The 19,788-nt window shown below is 32.4% G+C and overlaps 1 protein-coding gene across 1 annotated transcript; it reads left to right on the top strand.

Annotated features, from left to right (window-relative positions):
* The first annotated feature begins 1,311 nt into the window (after positions 1-1,311).
* LOC137408490 (uncharacterized) lies at positions 1,312-19,154 on the top strand. The gene is made up of 11 exons (XM_068095034.1): positions 1,312-1,442; positions 4,969-5,094; positions 6,536-6,657; positions 7,797-7,884; positions 8,604-8,786; positions 9,126-9,200; positions 12,754-12,854; positions 14,875-14,979; positions 17,082-17,223; positions 17,596-17,709; positions 18,476-19,154. Exons 1-11 carry the CDS (start codon positions 1,382-1,384, stop codon positions 18,619-18,621), a joined length of 1,263 nt encoding a protein of 420 aa, XP_067951135.1. The 5' UTR covers positions 1,312-1,381; the 3' UTR covers positions 18,622-19,154.
* Positions 19,155-19,788: the final 634 nt, after the last annotated feature.

Here is a 19,788-nt window from a genome sequence, read left to right as displayed (position 1 = left end):
TATATAACCATGTGGTTGCCATAGTGACACAGTTGTATTGGTACTTTAATCATTTATCCACCAATAACAACAGTCTAAATGCTGAGTGAAAAGTACTACGGTGTCACAATAAGATTGTATATTGATGTATAAGATGACGATAAAAGCCAATCAAGAGAAATCAAATATCGAGAGATTTTTTGTTACTGGTCTCCCTTTAGTAAGTAAATATGTATCGCTAAACAAGTTTTAGAATACAGTAGTAAGTGGTAAGTACAAATATAAAGTTTACTTTAGTTGAGTTCAGTTGCTAAGGTCACATGTTGAACTAGCCATAACCGCATTATTTTGCTGAAAGACATTTGGCAGAAGTAGATTTTGCTAACGGATATTCGACCTAACAGATATTCTGCTAAATGCAAAATGTAGCTGAAGGAGGTTTGGCTGAAGAAGGGTAGTAAGTTACTACCCTTACTACTACTAGTAATAATCAATACTTTAAAGTATATTGTGAAACTCATTTGATTGAGACACTTATTGCGTAAAAGAAATTGAATAATACAATGTAAAACTTAGTAAAAATAAGTCTAACTTATTGGGGTTTATTTTAGTTTAATGTAAGCAAATCAACAAAAAGAAAGATTTAAACGCTGTGAGCAATTGCTTTTAGAAAAACTTTTCATACGACTCGTATTTTTTGATAACAGTCCAAATCCTCGTATTAAAGGTCTGATACTTCTATTTGAACATCAAGAAACAAATTTTCTCCTTATCATGTCATCATCTGTAACTTCCAAGGTCTTAAATATAACTATCCACTAAACCAATAAGGTGAATTTGGGTTGCCCAGATGAATGTCTGTCAAATGTTTTTCGAGACCTAAGTCTGGTACCAAATAAACAACAGATAGGTTCGCCGACTGACAGGCCACCTGGTATGATTGAAAAGTTGAGGTTACAACATCCATCGACATTGACAACGCCATCGGCAGATAGATATTAAGATGCTACTCCAGTTCCAGTTTACCTAAACAGTAATAAAAAGGATACACGGTATTGCTATAGAAACTTTGTAGCTACTAACTACATGCTACAATAACCAGCATTAGAAAAACTGTTTGCTAAAAACCAAGTCAGGTACATGTATAAACAGAAGAGCTCCCCCATCACCGTGATCAGTAGTGCAAGCAACATTTGTCTGGTTATAACCAGGCATAATCAGATTTTAATTGGCCATTTCTTGCTTGCTGGCAAGAAATTAAATGCTTAATGTGAATTCACCCATGACTCCACACATATTTCATCACCTTTTATTTATTTGGTTATATATCACCTTCACCGAAGGGAGGGGAGTCACTCTGCTGCAGACTTCAGCGTGTGCTATTTCAATCATTCGTGTTACAATGGTATTTTTACGCTATGGCTTCCTGGTACTGGCTGGGTTAATAAGTTTGACATACGGCGGTGAGTTGGTACTCATTCATTTCTACCATTCAAAAATTCTGTGAAATAATCTGGTCAAAGTAATCGCTTTAGGTGATGTTTTGTTGCGACTCAAATAAATTTGCTTCTTAGTTGACATTTATTAAATCAAAGCTAGATAGAAATCATGTTTTGGTTGATGTTTTTATCTCAGACTTCAAATTCTAGCACTCTCAGTATGAATATCAACAATACCAGTATCATCAGTACTAACAGTATAAGTATCAACAGTACTAATATCATCAGGATCAGTACACTAAGGATGAGTATAAGCAGTATACATGTAGATACCATTAGCGCCAGTATTATCAGTGCGAGAAATATAAGAACCATTACTATTGATACTGGTTCTCATTACTGGTTCGTACTGGTTGGTGAAAGTGAATGTACTGTTAATGAGTATTTTCATTACTAGTACATTCATTGCTGGTACCATTAGTACTAGAGCTATCAGTACCAGAATCATCAGTACAATAACATCAGCACTTTTACTATCTGTACCAGTACCATTAGTACCAGTACCATTAGTACCAGTACCATTAGTATCAGTACCATTAGTACCAGTACCATTAGTACCATTACTATCAGTACCATTAGTATCAGTACCATTAGTATCAGTATCATGAGTACCATTACCATTAGTACCAGTATCATTAGTATCAGTACCATTAGTACCAGTACCATTAGTATCAGTACCATTAGTATCAGTACCATTAGTATCAGTACCATTAGTATCAGTACCATTAGTACCAGTACCATTAGTATCAGTACCAATAGTATCAGTACCACTATCATTATAGCTCTAGTCTTAAACTAAAGTTTATTAATAGCTATTGTTCTGATGACGATTCACTTACAGCTAAAACATCGGATAAAACATCCAATAAATCAAGACTCTTTCAAAACAACCCACTTATACTGTAGCTAAAACATTGGAGAAATAATGACATGCTTCTGTGATGTAGTGACAATGCTTGATAGTGTTCTCATGTTCTCTAGTAGAACAACACGCCGCCAGGACTAGTTTTTATAAGCTACCTAGGGTGGTCCTAACACTTGTTAAGTTTTCTTCTGGAACTGTCGGATTAACCCAACGGAATGCATTTTGCAATAGCCATTTAGGTAGCCATTGAAATAGCTACCCAAATTAGTAGCCATTTCAGTTGCCCAATGTGCAAGTCAAATTGGGCTAGATGATTAGACCAAGCTGAAACGAAACTGTAAAGTAGCAAGCATCTATATTTGATAAAGGCTTTCTGGTGGAACTCGAAGTGTTTGTCATAAACTAATGCTACGAGGTGCTTTAAATTGAGCCTTTTATTGGCCTTTTAATTCACGTGATAAAATTATGTGTCAAAACAATAACCACGTCAAGTTGAGTACGTCATCGAAATAAGGGGATTCCAACCAACGGCGTTTTCGTAATGGGTGCGATTAACTGTTTGTTTTTTTTTAGCTTTTAGGAGCTTGTAATCACATTTCCACATATTTTGCACCTACAACACAGTAGAGTAAGACATGGTGAACTTTTTGATACCAAACAATTGTAATGTAAATTTTGTTGCAAGTCAACTTTTAACTATTAAAAGAAGCCATAACTTTGACAGCTTACAAAAAGCTTGCTGTTGAAATGTAATTTCAATACCATTACCAAACTTTCTGATGATGTACTAATTTTTTTATAAATTTTCTACGGAAGATATGCATAATAATTCTAAAGGAATAATAATAATGTTACATAATAGTCAGTGTAAATTTATAGAGTTACTCTGGTCATGTGTATAACCAATCTTATTAACTTCTAACTTGTAGGCTTTTCCCTTTTCAGATCAGTTAGTGAGAGAAGAGACAACCTTATGCAAAAAATGCAATATAAAAAAGTTGAATTTTGTTTATATATACAGTGTAAAAGGTTACATGCACGTATCGCATGCATGTTACGCACTTTCAACAGCCCAACAGTTTTGTGTACTCAGTGAACCCAGTTCTTACTCCGCTAATGAATTGGCTTGTTGCCAACGCGCGGAGTCGTTTGGCTTAGGCAAGTTTTGGTTTGGGCAGGTTTGGGCAACTGTCTCTGCTTAGGCAGCATTGCCTAGTTTGTGATTGGATGGGGAGAAAAAGTTCAAATTGGGTTGACCAGTCCTGTGTTATTTAGCAGTGTTTTCTTAGTGTTTAGCAATCCACTACCCAGCAATAGCAATCAATTTACAGCTGACTTTACAGCGAGCTACATTGGTAATCTCTGAATTGCAATAATTTTATCACATTTTTTCTAAGAGCATTAGTACTGCGAGTTTGCAGATGGCAAAAGGTATATTTTTATTAATATTATTTCCTTGCTTTTTAATACATTGTTATTACAATAATTTCTTATGCATTCTGGGAATTTGTGTATTATTATTATTATCATATGTATTTGTGAATTAGTGTATTTCTTTTTAATTTTAAACTATTGTTGCTGTTGATACTTTGTAGATTTCACGGTTTGGTTTGGTGGTTAATAAACTTAATTACTTACAAATCAGTGCATCAAAACCATCCTACTCGCATTCTACTGAACCTAGCGGGAAACCGCTATATACAGTATAGTATATATATAGCATTATTGTATATATATCGAATATATATCGTATATATAATATATATTATATATACGACAATATATATTATATATATCGTATATATAATTATGCTAAACTGTCATTTCGTCAATTTTTGATTTTCATACTTGATTCTTAATAATATTAGCTTTACGTGTCACATACTGATGTGACTTTACACATAACAATATAATTTGTGATTGTCCCCATGACTTTTAATATAGCGGTAGTCTGTGGCTCATTTTTGTGAATGTTGCTATTACCTCCTTTGTTTTTTTGTAAGGCCACCATTCATATGGGGAGAAATTTACTATATTTCTTTGTTTATAGCCTTTTGGATACTTTTACTTATGATCCCTATACATAAAAAATTGGAACATATCGCATTAGTAAATTAGAGTAAATCGTTTGATTTTCAACATTTGATAGTCAGAAGCTTTTTATTATTAAAAGTAAAAAAGCCTGTAATAATTATAATGCGAAATAATAAATAATATGGACAAACTAAAGTAATTTAAAATATATCTACTATAGATTAGAGTAGCTTTAACTATTTGTATTACTCATTCCAGCACAAGTTTATTTACTCGCTACTGAGCTTGCACGTCTAGCCATATCTTATTAAATTAAGTAGTAGTGAAAGCATAATCTTATTAGTTACTACTATATTAACATAATTTTGAAATATAAGGTAGGGTTTTACATTTAGTTTTTACATAGTTTAAATAATGCATAATTAAGACTATTATGATCCTTTAGGCTCTGAAACAAATTAAACATAATAAAATATTTTCTTATGGGTAAATCTATTCAAACTTACAACAATTTGTATTTGTGAGGCAAATATTAAAACAGATAAACTTTATATCTCAAAGTTTGGCCATAAAATTTTTATTCTATTTCAGATTGTACTATGGATGGAAAGACAGGCCACTTCTGGCAGCGATCAAATCCCCCTTTCAACTACATAAAAGTTCGGAATAGTAACCAGCCAAGGCTACAATTTTATAATTTTTTAGAACATGAGAAATGTAAGTTGTCAGCTTTGCAAATATGTTACTTATCTCTTTCTCTATTTTTCTTTTTCTATCCCTTTTACTCTTTCTCACTGTTTTTTCAACTTTTTTTCTCTTGTTTGTGCTTTTTCTCTTTATTCTTTTTTATTTCTTTACTATTGATTTTACAATCTGTGCCTCTAATTACTTTTAAAGCTACTTACTTTTTCATCTTCAACAATTGCTAAGGTATTTTGTCTCTTTTTCATTTTTTTACTTTTCAGCTGCCCTCTCTCTCCCTCTTTTCATTTCCTCTTTTTAATTCTGTCTTACTCTTTTTTCTATCTCTCCATTTTCCGTTTTTTATTTATTTTATCTTCATTACTATTCTTCTGCTTATAATTTGTTTCTGATTTTTGTGCGTTCTTCTTCATGAAGAGCTACTTCTGGTCAGAGTTAAGCAACCATTTATGACGGTACTATACTTAGCTTATTGTCGCTAAAATAAGCCATTCAAATTCTAATAAATGAAGAGAGTCACAGCTAAACCGAAAAAAATACCAGTTGCCCAGTCTATAACAATTTACCTAACATATTTGAAAATTTAATATATTGTCTATATTTATTAAAAATCTAATGTATTGTTTTGGTAAGATTCTTAAAATCAAGGTGTACTATACAAGCAAAAAGTGAGATAAAAGCTAAAAAAGTGAACTAACAATAATATGAAAAAACGACTTGTAGTGAGTTCTTCTAAAAAGATAGATAAAAGAAATGAAGAGAAATGTAACTGTGTTAAGCAAAAACTAGATGCGATCATATTTAAAGCCTTATAATCTCCCATGAATTTTGTAGTAGTTAAGACATGCTAATAGCATTTGACACAACAATATGTGACACTTTTTGTACATTTTGCCGGTTGAAGTCAGAATCTGCTCTCAGACGGAGCATAGATAGAATCAGTCTCTTACTTTTTTATGTTCTCTTTTTGTTTGATGTGATGAATACTATTCATATTACTATCATTGTTATTATTATTTCTCATCATGAATGTCTGCTCTTCCTAGTAATTATATTTAATTGTTGCTGACGTAATATGCAATGTGGTTTTATTACCTATAATCTGTATAACCTGTAATCTATATTACCTATAGTTGGCATTAACTAGAATCTTTACTATAATAAGAGTTGTGTTGGTCTGAAGCCACAGTAGGGGTTGGAAAAAAGTATCCTTCAGGATTCATTCCTGCTACATTCAGTTTGGCCACCCAATACACTTCCACTCGCACCAATCGCCCGCCTTGCAAGGTTAGGGAATTACTGCGCATTTATACTTGTTGTCTGCGCTTCATTGGCCTACCTGACAATCTCTCACGGCTTCCCATACTGCCTGGGTGCTGATATACTGCCAGGGTACTAGGTGCGTACTTATAATTAGCATAAAATTTAGCTATTCAAAGCTTTTGTAACATTGTAGTTTGGCACACGACTAAACTATTTGATTGTGGGGCTTCCTATCATCAAATGCTTACTCGAGCTCATTATGTTACACCTTCAAGACGACCACTTTACAACCATGGTGGGAATGTGCGTTTGACAGTAAGTACCATGGTGGGAAGGTGCGTTTGACAGTAAGTACCATGGTGGGAATGTGCGTTTGACAGTAAGTATAACACGTAAAAATAGTTTATTTTTGGTATGCTTCAGTAACTGCACACTTGAAAACATATGAACTAAAAGATTATTAGGCTCAACTTTCTAGTATCTTATAAAACAAAGAGCACAGAAAGCCTCCTATTAGATTCTGAAAAAACCTCCTATTAATTGCCAAAAGTGGTGTCTTATTGCAATAGCAGTGATATATAAATTGCAGCATGCTTTACCAAAGAATATCTGTATTTTTCTGCTATTTGCAATTGTTGATGTTTCAAAATTAAAATCAACAAAACTTGATTGTGGTTCGAATGCTCATTGTTTTACTAACCATCTATTAATTAATTGTTAATTAACGATTAATTTACAGCATAGCAAATGTTAAGTCTTAAAAAAACATATAGTAGTTTTAGGATACGCAAGGTTATAGTTGTCTGTCTCGTAAAGAAGCAGACAGAGAAAATCTAAAATTTTTCATGTTAGATAAGCTTGCTTGATGTTTAGAGTTGAAATGTTGTAGAAAAAATAATTATTTTTCATAAGCATAGTGCATGCTATATCATAGTCGCAAAGGTCAGAACAAACTGCAAGAGTCAAATGTGCCAAGATTCAGTCTTTTACCTAGCCATTGTGATGTTGTGAAATTTCTGTCTGTTCTTTTGGAATTTATGTTAGACCTACTGAACTTGCTGGCTAAACACGCAGAGACCCATTTTTATCTAACCTCTTAATTAAGTTTAACACTTCAGTTAGTAAAAGTTTAAATAGATGTTTATTTAATGACTTTATTCTTTAGGCTAACATCGATTACAAGCAGCATTACAATTTTCTTGATGCACGTGAAGGCCTATTCTTAGGTCTCTAACCAGATAGATGTGTGAGAAGCTAGTTCTCAAGAACCAGATAGAGTTGTTGAAGCCAAATATATTTGCTGACCTGCTGAAAGGCACGTGCACACGGAAATTGAACAAAATCAGCAAAAAATGTGAAAATGTGAAAACGCATATAATTTATGCAGACTAACAGACAGATACATAATAGCGAAGTAGGATTTATTAATAATGATTATTTCACTATTATTTTAGAACACCAACTCACCACCAGCTAATTCTGGTGATTCTCGACTTTTCCGCTACCATAATGGAGGTGGATCTATGGAATTTACTAGCATGAGTAAGTTTGTTAACTTTGAGAAAAAACCAGCTGATACATTGACTACTTTTGTTCATTTAGTGGCTGAGGTCTGTAGCAAATGACATAGCGAGTGAGTATCATTCATGTATTACAAATAAAAGTTTTAATTAATTGTTCAACTTTTTTATTTTTATCATATTGTGTTTCATTATTAAATTCATCAACTCGAGGCACATTTGGCAATAAGAAGACAAAATTCACTACTATACTTTTTTGAACTAGCTCCAAATGCTTGATTGTTTTTTTAGATGCCAACTATTTGAAAGGAAATGAAAACTGCAGTACCATGTATAGACATTTAGTTCTGAATTCTTCCCTTTCAAATCATATTTCAAGTCATAAATACCTATTGTTACCATAAATACTTATTGTTACTATAAATACATATTGTTACTATAAATACTTGTTGTTACTATAAATACCTATTGTTACTATAAATACTTGGTGTTACTATAAGTACCTGTTGTTGCTATAAACACTAGCTTTTTTATGATAAATAACCTAAAGAAAGAAAGTTGACAGCCACTTAGCTGACAGCTCAAACTCAGTTGACAGGGTGTACAGCTTTATAGTACATTGATCTTGGCTGTAAGTAAATTTGTGAACGCTTATTTCAATTCAGACCGTGAAGTTAAGTTTTTCCCATGTGGCAACCTTGAATTGTAATCAAAAATGTTTACTTTATATGAAATTTGTAGGATCTGCCCTTGCACCTAACAAGTATGTAAAACATGGAGGCATAAATCTGATCTTCTCTCCCTCTCAATACTACTGGATCACTCTGCCATATGTAACACTGGGACTCTCTTCGCATCCAGCAAAACGAGCCGTGTCATCCAGAAAAACCAGACTTCTGAGTAGCCTCACTATTAACAATGTCGGTGAGCAAAGCTCATTCTTTAGAATGAGATACTTTAACAGCAACCTACACAAAATTTTTGTAGATTTTATCAAAAAGTATCGGTATTTTTGTTCATTTGTGATTGTTTTTAATGCTTGAGGTGATCCAACTGCCAGGACATTTCAAGATTAAAATCAACAAAACTTGATTATGGTTGAAACGCTCAAAAGAGAGGAGACAACCTTAGACGTAACAAGCATTTTCAGGCTACTGCAATGTATTTTTTGTCAATGCTTTGTTCCCTTTTAGTCCACGACAAGACCTTTAGTTTACTGTTCACTGAATATACATATACTTACTGTTAGGAACTTTTTGGTAGATACCAAGGTAGCGGTGACTGTGAGAAACCAACGTCGTCTTCTCCTCAGAAAAGTCCGAGGCCGTCAGATTCCAAGTAAGAAATCAAGTGCTCTGCAATGGCAATGTTTCATGTTTAAACAATGATTTTCTTGCATATTGAGTTTTAGTTACATACACAGTTGAAAGTATTTATATTTAAGTGTACATCCCCCTCCCCCCTTCCCCCCCCCCGCATATAAGCCGATTCTCGATCGTAAAAAACTTACCAGATTATCGGGTCTGGCTTATACTCACGTAACTCTGAGAGCAAAAAAAATAGCATTATGATAACTTATAAGTATAAAGAAAAAGTTCGAAACATTTTAACACATTTCTTACCGCTATTAATAAAAGTGGAACATAAAATAATGCTTATTACTATCATTAACTCTTTCGCTACCAAATAAATTTCTTTGCTGAAACAGTTAATTGATCGGTAAAATCAAATGTTTGACATTGGCACATAAAAGTTGCGATAACGTTTGACCAAACTACTTAGCATAAAGTTTTACATCATCTGATACCATAAAAAGACCACAAATGTGTTGCAGAATGGGTTCGGACACCTTTTTGTTCTCTTCATACTACTTGGTTGACAAGTTGAGCGTGTTCTGAGTCAGACGAGTTATTACTATTACTATTATAGCTTACGGCATTATTATTACCGCTAAAAGGGAATACTCACTGTCACTATTACTATTGTTTAATAGATAATCATCAGAAGTTCATTGATCTAAAATTTGTGAAATCTGCTTAGCTGTAATGCTTCTGATCCTCGCAAAAAAGGTATAAAAAATGTTCTTTTTAAGCACAACTGAGGACAGCGTGAGATGCAAACATGCTTTCCATTGGCTCTACGCAGACAGATGATTGCTTTTTTCTATCAAGCAGAGACATGATAGGCTAATTGTACAACTATGCTCACCAATCAGAATCGTTTTGTATTAAGCCTCCAAAAGCCGCTCTACTTCTGCAACCTTTTATTTTGATAGGCGTGTATGGGTCAGCTTATATGCGAGCTTTCATAAATCCTTGACTTCAGGGCTGTTTTTCTAAGGTCGGCTTGTATGCGAGAAAGGCTTATATGTATAGACCCACGATAAGCTAATGAAGGACGCAGCTTTAATTTTTACGTTTACTGTATATTATTACGTAATAATGAGCGAATTGTTCAAAGATTATTTTTACTAATTTAATTTTAAATTTGCGTGCTTATTATTGTATTTATGGGAGAATTTTATTTTGAGTCATAAAATAAAATTTATACAACTTTCAAGATTTTATTAATATGGCTAATCTGGGTCTGCTATTTTTTCTGGTTATTGCAACGTGAACTCAGCCTTCTTGAACCAGACAGATCAGAAGCGTCACTCGTTATCTGCAACCTTTTAATTTTTACTCTCAAACCTTTATTTATCTATTTTGTCAAAATCTTTTCCGAACTATAATTGGCTAAAAAATTACTAGTTTCAGTGATATATTTTAATAGAATAGGAATCAGGTTCATAAAGATGAAAGTCGATTGTAGTTAAATGGAAATGATTAACTATTTACTTGCCATATTAACTACTATTATATGTTCTTCATGCAACGAAACAAATAATGTTCAATTTACATACCGCAATTTAATTTTTTTATCATAAAATTTATATTAGAAAATTTCTTAATAAATTAAAAACTGTTTATAATCTGTAATAAACTGTAATCATACCTGAGTTACGAAAGTTAACTTGAGTTACTAGATTTACTTGAATTATTTCGGCTACTTGACTCACTTTAAGTTACTTAAGTTGTCTAAGGTAATAAATTTATTAAATTTTGTCAGAACTAAAAGATGTTTGGAGACTGTTGACAACAATTGCATAAAACTTTTCTCTGATTAAGCAACAATATTTCTTATCAGCCACATCTATGACTAGTCTAATCTATAAAACCACTTCCAATTTCTTCTGATTAGCCAATCATATTCTGCGGTTAAATTCACCTTCAGCCAGTAGCTTTGAGTGCATAACTGTGTGCATGTCATGAGTGTCAGATTGTTAACTGACTTTACGTAGACACGCGCTATAGAGTTCCAAATGACATTTCTCTATCAACCAATCAGATTTATTAGCAGCGTTGCTAGCTTGCCTCACGATGCTTCGAGGCGCCAGCTTAGCCCGGAAGAATATTGCATAAATATTGTGTAATTGCAGTTTTATGTAGGGAATAAACATCTATTAGTCAAATAAAGAAGTAGGGAACATTTGCTGTTCATGCACTGATGATAGCATGACATTGCCTAAATACAGACTACATTGAAACCCTTATTATAGCAAGAACCGTGTCCATCTGTGTGTCTGTCTGTCTGTCTGTTCCAAGCCACGGTTAGAGGTTGAAATAAAAGAATGCAACTTCAAAAAGAATGCAAACTTCAAACTTTCAGCCTACTAGACCGACACTCTAACACCTGCACTAATCATCCACCACTTAGTGTCTTGGAATAATTGCGCACATAATTAATTGCTGCAATTTACCAGCACATCTGACAATCAGACATTTGACAACTGTACACTTACTGCCAGTGCTAGATCCAATAACAACAACCTAATAATTCTCACTACACTAAGAGCTCGGTCTGTCGAGGCCACGGTTAGAAGTTGGAATAAAAGATTGCATGATATAAGACTCCCACTTGTGACACTCAGCTTGTGACACTAGTTGATGACCTTGTATTGTTTCAGAACAATTGTGCAAATAATTATTTTCTGCGCTTTATAGGCACACCTGAATCTCTCATGGTGTACCAGACTGATAGTGTACTATTAGGTTAAAAAACTTCAAAGGAGAGTAAAAAGACTTGATAGCAGACACCTTTCTTATATCGGGCCCAAGGCAAAAAATGCCGTCTATTAATTATTGAGCACTGGATGTTTGAGCAGATATTACACAAGAAACCTTTTTGCCGAAATAAACTCATGGTACTGTAACAGTTTGCTGTTGTAGAATGATTTAGACCGTTAAAATGACTTTGAGATTTTAAATTCTGCTTCTTAACAGGCAATTTAGTTCATTAAAAATCAACTTGTACAAATTTGTTGTGGATTTTATCAAAAAGTATCAGTATTTTTCTATCAACTGCAAATGGTTTTTGAGATGTATGATTGCTGGTCGATATATATACCAAGTTCACAATAAACAATTTGAAGAAGTATTTTTCAAATCGAAGCTGCAATTACTTCCAATGTAGGATTCCCTTTTGATACCAGCTGATTCTAATACCTGACTTAATTTTTCTTGACAAAAACTAATAGAATTCAAAATAATAAAGTTACTAATGATAAAGAATTATAACTAAAGGTAGAGGTTTATTATACAAGTTATTGACAAGCCAAAGTACTTATCTGCAGTGACTAGACATCGTAACAAGTATCGTATATGACAAATGTGTTAATAACAAGAAATGACCCCCTAATGCAATTGGCCAACTGGAAAAGTCCAAATAAGGTAATACAAACATAGTTGACATAATTCGCATTTTACTGTTTACATTTGAGAACTTTATTGCAGGTATTTTGAATAAAAGCTCAACTTCTTGCCACTTCAACATCCACTTATTTTTCACACAGATTCACGACTGGAAGTGCTCATCTACAGGCTGTACAAAAGAGTTAAACCAGATGGCAGCCTTGACATTGGAAAAGCTGTTGTGCTAAAAGCTAATGCAATGGTACGTAAAATGTTTGCTCAGAGCTTGCTCAATGTCTTGTCAGTGATTGGTCAGTAGTTGTTTAGTGATGGTCAATTATTGTTCAGTGATTGGTCAGTTGTTCAGTGATTGGTAGGTGATTGGTCGATGATTGTTCAGTGGTTCGTCTGTGCTTGCTATTGGTTGTTCAGAATGTGGTAAATTCTTGTTTAGTGTTTAGTCAGTGTGTGACAGCAAACTGCCTTTAAAGAATCGCAAATATTGCTTTAAGTTTTCTTCAAAGTGCAAGTTCTGTGACAGAAATTTACCAAAAGGAAGCAACTGTTTAGAGATAAAATTCAATAAAGTGCACTCAAAGAAAAATGAAAAAGTCAAGGATGAGGTTATAATACATTACCCATTTGACATCACATCTCACAAGTTAAGAAAAATTTTGTATAGGTTTTACATTTTAATTTATATTTATTTATTTTACATTTTACTTTACAAATTGTTATGTTCCTGTAAGAATAATAACACAAGATGTGGTTTATTCACTCTCATAGTATGTATTCCGTTACCATGTAGAGACAACAAGGAAAGTATAACAGTAATAAATGTTACTTGTATGAATAATAACACAAGATGTGGTTTATTCATTCTCATTGTATGTATTGCACTGTTGCCTTCCAGACCTAGTTTATATAAGCCTGAGCTAAGGCTATGTAATAAATAGCTAAACAAAAGCATTACTTGTATTAGAATATTTAGCTATATTAGAATAGATAGCGCAAAGTTAGCTTGACTTAAGCTTTATGATGGCAATCTAACACAGATATATTGTAAAATACGATAATTATATAATATAAAATATCATATATGGTAAAATTTATGCAGTATTAGCATATTTTTTAAATTACTTATACTGCTTGTGCTGTCATGGTAACAGATTACAGACTATGTTTTTGGGTCACATGCATTTAAAATTCTGTAAAACTCTGCAATTACTCAACTAGTATACAAAATCTGATTCAATGTTTCAAGAAAGTAGTACCCTTGTAATTATTGTTGTGTGTTTTCATGAGAAACATTGTGTAATTTTGTTATTTTAACTTAATTGCAGTTAATGTATTATAAAAAGTTAGTCTTCATACTAACATATTAGAATATTAGTCCACTTTTAATGTTTCAATATAAAAAACTTTCTGTATAGGTGAGTATTTTGACACACGACTTATTGACCATGGTAGCATGTTTTTGCTAGCTTTGCATTAGACAGAATAGGCCTAAAAGGAGCCTACACTCCCTAATAAAAGTTTTTTTTTGGTTGATTTGAAATCTCGCTATATATAGTGGGAACTACATGTATAATAAACTACATAAAATATAAGATCTGAGAAGGTATAACTACATATAGTGTGTAGTGCATATCATGTTTTATTACATACCAATGCTGGTTACCAATGCATGTAATGCAGCAGTAATAACAGCATGTAATGCATAGTTTAGTGCAAAATGCGTAAGTTTACAGTGTATAGCTTATGTTATAGATGATAACCTAAATGGTATAAATGATTATAGATGGTATAAATGGATAACTTGTACTGGGTATCAAATATACATTCAAAGTGTTTGATGAAATAGTCTTTAAATGTCTTAGATGATTATTTTACTATGTTGTCTGTGAAACTGCAGTCAAACTTAGCTATCATATGGCCAGTGATCATGACATCAACTATGAAAATTACTAGTATTATATATATATATATATATATATATATATTATACTAGTAATTTTAATAATAATTTTAGTAATTAGTACATATATATATATATATATATATATATATATATATATATATATATATATATATATATATATATATATATATATATATATATATATATATATAATATAGGTCAGTTTCTTAACAAATCGGACAATATGCGACTTTAAAATGTGCTTCAAGTTTCATTTTGGGCAGTTTCCTCATTATTATACGCTGGTAAGTTGTCACTCGTATGCATGAACATCTATTTTAAAATATGACTTTGTTTCTAGAACTTCCTAGCTCTTAAACTGAATGCTGAAGATGAAATTGACTTACCTTTGACCAATTCTAGTAGACAAGAGACATCTTTTGATTTTAATAAAGTTAACTTGGAGGTAAGTGACTTATTGATTTTACTACATTACCTAAAGCTTAGTGTGTATGTATGAAGAGGTGTGTATGCGTGTGTTTGTTTGTATGCGTGACCGTGTGAGTGTGTACACGCATGTGTGCAAGTGTGTGTACGTAGGGATATATTGGTGTGCAATAAAAACAGATGTAAAGTACTCTATGTTGTAACAATACTCAAACATTCCTTTATTTAGTTTGAATAAAACATATATACATATATGGTAAAACTGGCTATAATTATGTCTGGCACAAATATTTATAATTTGAATGCTAAGATTTAATAGTTCAGCATTTAATGTTCACATTTATAAATAGTAAGTATAAAAATATCAATGGTATTGTAAGTCTCCACCGTGCGCTGGTTATTGTAAAACATGTAAAACAAACATTGAACGTTAAAGAGACTGATTTCATATATAAGTTAAAACATCAGAAGCCAGTCAAGTTTCTCATCGTTCAGTGCCCAACAAGTTTGGAAAGCGGCATTTAATTATCTTTCAGCCCATGAGATAAACAGTTTACTTTCAATCTGTTAGTGATTATTTGTTATCGATTATTTAATGTTCTTTGGTTGCTTCACATTTACTATCATTTATATACTATAGATTTTTTTATATTTAAAAAAGGATTAATTATTTAAAATAATGTTATATAGAAGTCAGCAAGTAATAATATTGATGATTACGTAGAAAAACTCATGATGGACCATTAGTCAATTAAAAGCAAATTGATCACAGTAATAGTTAGTAGGCCTATAACTAACTTGGAGCTTTTTATGATCACAGTAATAGTTAGTAGGTCTATAACTAACTTGGGGCTTTTTTATGATCACAGTAATAGTTAGTAGGCCTATAACTGACTTGGGGCTTTTTTATGATCACAGTAATAGTTAGTAGGCCTATAACTAACTTGGGGCTTTTTTATCTACACAACGCATTTTATAGTGAGTGACATTGAATTACTATTAGAACATTAGAAAAAGACAAGAAAGAAATATGATATAAATCTCTCTTTTTTGTCTTTCCTCCTTGCAAATCAACAATGCAGATTAGTGTTGTGGTTACACAAAACGGAGGTCTGTCAGAAAAGTATTACATTTCTTCCAAATCTCCTGCTGCAGATTCCCTTTACACTTATGTTTAACAGCAATTTGATAAATAGTTACCAACTGCATTTTTATGTAAATTAGAAACAATATTACCATTAGTACACCAAATACAATACAATAGATAAGTATAAAGTAACATAGGGTTATATAGAAAAATCTGAAGCATTATTTTTAAAATAATCTAAAATATTGTATAGTAATAAAGAGTTACATAGAGTCATATGCAGTGGTACAGTAAGATGTAGCAAGACATATTATAACAAAACAATTAGCAAGATGCAACAACTTCTGATCGTAAAAGGAGTTGAATCACGAAACAATTTTATACATAAACTTGTAGCTTTTTTGGTAAAAAATTTCTGAAAGTCTAGCATTTGAAATATGTCATTTTATGCACTTTTGAAATATACCTACTTTTTGCAAATGTTGGTTTTAAAATCATCCCAGTGCATTTTACAGGAAATTTACTGAGGCATTTGTCATATCTTGTAAGATAAAATAATTCAGAATAATTTAGAGCAGCGTGAAAACATATACAATAGTACATAGCACTCTTATTTCATATTGAATAGTATAGAATAATACACATTAATATGCTAAGAAGCAACAATGAAGAACCAGAAAGAGAAGAGGTCAGAAAGAGAGGCTGCTACAATAAAACACCATTTTTTGCAACACAACTGTCGACAGTTATTTATTTACCTGTCAGCAAGTGTCAATAGCATATATATATAGCTACTTACGAGCTTATCGAATAGATCATCCATGTGTGGAATAGAGTAGTCAGAGGAGTGTTTGGCTTTTATCTCTTGTTTAAAACAATGAAGAACAAGAAAGAGAGAAGGTCAGAAAGAGAGGCTGCTACAATACAACACCATTTTTTCTAGTTGCACTGAATTTTTATAGTCTTATTTATTTTAAATGCAGCCAAAAGTAAAGTAGTGCATGAGATACTCTCAGCTTTTACTCTCTTTATAGCGATATAATGATGTCCTATTGAATCGAACTTCAATACTTCATTCTGCCAATGTTCAAGATCAGAATGTAGTAGATGAGAGATTCTTTGAAGTTCTTGAACAGTCAGATGGCAACATCAGACTAGTCTCAACTCTTCATCCAAGTATGGCGCAAGTATAACTCTGATATTAATATGGAACTAAAACATTTTTAACTTACAAAGGAATAAGTATATAAATATGGATAAATAATTTATATCACGACTAGGGGACTGATAGAAAATTGAGCATTTGATAAAGCTTTAGTTAGTTAAAGTAAGCATGAAAACATGTAAGTGCATCACTAAGTGTATGTTACTGTATTAACTAACTTTCAATACTATTAACTTACGCGTAAGTAATTATGATTATTAATGATGCGGACAAGTTAAACTTGAGCGGTTAAAATACCTTTGAGGGTCGCTAAGCATGCATCACCCATTTCACTTTGCTGCAGACCGCTCTGGCAGCTCATACCAAATAGAATTTCATTGCAGATCGCTATCTAGCAGTCTACAATGATGGAGGAAATCCTAGGCTTATAGTTGCTGAGCTCTCATCACTTCCTAACTCTGTGATCAACTACAACTTCCAAATGACTCCTCTTCCAGGTCTGTCTAGTAAACAGCAGTATTAGTAATAAACTGTCACTTTTCACACTTTTTGAGTTTTTACATACAATCAATACAATAATGTTTACTGTATTTCGTACCACAATCATCTACCATAATAGTTCCGTATAAAAATAAACTACTAAATAGCTAGAAGTTAGTAGCAGCAATGAGAAACACATATTGTATTTACGTGTTGACCTGACTAGTCATGTTACAACTAATGTTAAACTTAAGGTGGCTTGTGATGACAGGTTAGTGCAGAGCAGGTTATGAAATATTGAAACTGCCATTAAAACTACAATTGAACATTTATCTGTGGCTAAAAGAGTAATTTCGTATTGTCAGCTTATGACGTATTTGATTATGCATGTTTGGTAAAATAAAATTTCTCTGTAGCTGAATGACTAGCTCTATGGATGACCATAGAGCTAGTCATTTTAATTCACATCTATTTAAAAAGTATAGCCGCTTATGTAAATATATTTACTATATAGGGTTCACATACTTAAAAAAATTTCAACTCTGCTTAAAACTGACCAAATCTTTACAATAATTTTTATAATGCGAAATTAATTATATTTCAAAACAAACCACCACGTTGAAAAATGTTTATTACAGAGCTAAAATTCGGGTTAAACTACAATTTTAAGCTAGATAACATATGAATTATATATTTATTTACTGTTATATATGTTTACAATGTTTGCAAGACCAAGTTCAGCGTTAGCAGTTTCTCGTATCCTAATTTCTTTGTTACTTTTAGAAGATCCAGTTTCAGTTCTCAGACTGCCAAATTTTCCAGCCTGCAACCTGACTCCAATAAACATGTACACTGTAGCAGACCAGCCCTGTTCAACTTTTCAAGAAGCCAGCGCGAACGATACGGCAGCACCACGGAGAATAGCGTAACGGGAGTGTTATTCACAGGGTAGTTGATAGCATTCATATAATTGAAAGCTTTTCTACTATCTCCCACTATTGTTTATCTCTATTGTTCATATCTATTGTTTATCATTATTGTTTATCACTATTGTTTATCACTATTATGAAATTGTTATTCATTTGCTGGAATCAATGCTAAAAACTGACCAGACTTTAATCTCTACTTTCTATCTACCTTTGGTAAATAATAATTTTAATATATCAGATAGTTTCTTGGCTCAGTTACTAACATACTAAGTTCTAAAATGTTCAAAACCATTTGAAATAACAAATTGATTAACAAAAATTTGTTGCAAGAACCCAGCACATAACTTGGTTTGCTGATACCTAATTGACCTGCTTATTACTCGTTGTTTTGAAACCTCTGTTCTATTTATTTTTCTTTAATACTCTTCAGACACTTTTGTGAAATGCTTCTGGCTGCTTACAAAACCGCTTAGATTGTTTGACTGATTGTTTAACTTAACAATCTTTGCAAATATATATTTCACCTAACTTGATTTCTTACTTGATTAGTTGTGGTTTAAATGCTCCTCCAAGGAATGAGAAATGCAAGTTAAAAGGCTTTGCAAGGACTCTTCAAACCAACGGGCAAGTAATGGTTAGTGCAGTAACAATGTTACTTAGGTAGACCTTGTTACATTGATTGCTCGTTAAATTCTTCTGCCAAATCATTCTTTGAAAAATACAAAACCTAGCCATTAGCAATGATATACAGAAGACAGCCGAATAATTCCAATATCTTTTATAAACTTAGCTGATCACACAAAAACTAGTTTGAGCTACAATGGAGTAGCAGAAATTTTAGAGACATATATATGTGAAACGAATTTTATTTAGGTTTGATTGGATAAAGAACAGTTATCCATGTTTGAAATCATATTAAGCGCTTTAAGACATTCATAATACACATCACATACACATATATTTGCTTCTTCAAAAATAAACTGTCAAAGTTGATAAATTGGTTTGTGTTAAACTGTTAAAGAAAGCCAATGACATGTTGGAGCGCTTGACGAAGCTCGTACCCTGTGTTGTAAAGCTACACAACAGAATATAATAATCTGAACTTGTGTCAAGGTCATTCAGTTCTAGTTTACTTTGGAAGTAAACTAGAAGTGAAACCCTTGAAAA

Source organism: Watersipora subatra, chromosome 11 (genome assembly GCF_963576615.1).
Source record: "Watersipora subatra chromosome 11, tzWatSuba1.1, whole genome shotgun sequence".
Classification (NCBI taxonomy): Eukaryota; Metazoa; Bryozoa; class Gymnolaemata; order Cheilostomatida; family Watersiporidae; genus Watersipora; species Watersipora subatra.
The sequence above is the reverse complement of the archived record's forward strand: the minus strand, read 5'-3'. Positions and strand labels throughout refer to the sequence as shown.

Coding starts and splice junctions, on each gene's coding strand:
- LOC137408490 (XM_068095034.1), top strand. CDS start 1,382: ATGGTATTTTTACGCTATGGCTTCCTGGTACTGGCTGGGTTAATAAGT. Junction 1,443..4,968: donor AATAAGTTTGACATACGGCG/GTGAGTTGGTAC, acceptor ATTCTATTTCAG/ATTGTACTATGGATGGAAAG. Junction 14,980..17,081: donor TTAATAAAGTTAACTTGGAG/GTAAGTGACTTA, acceptor CTCTCTTTATAG/CGATATAATGATGTCCTATT.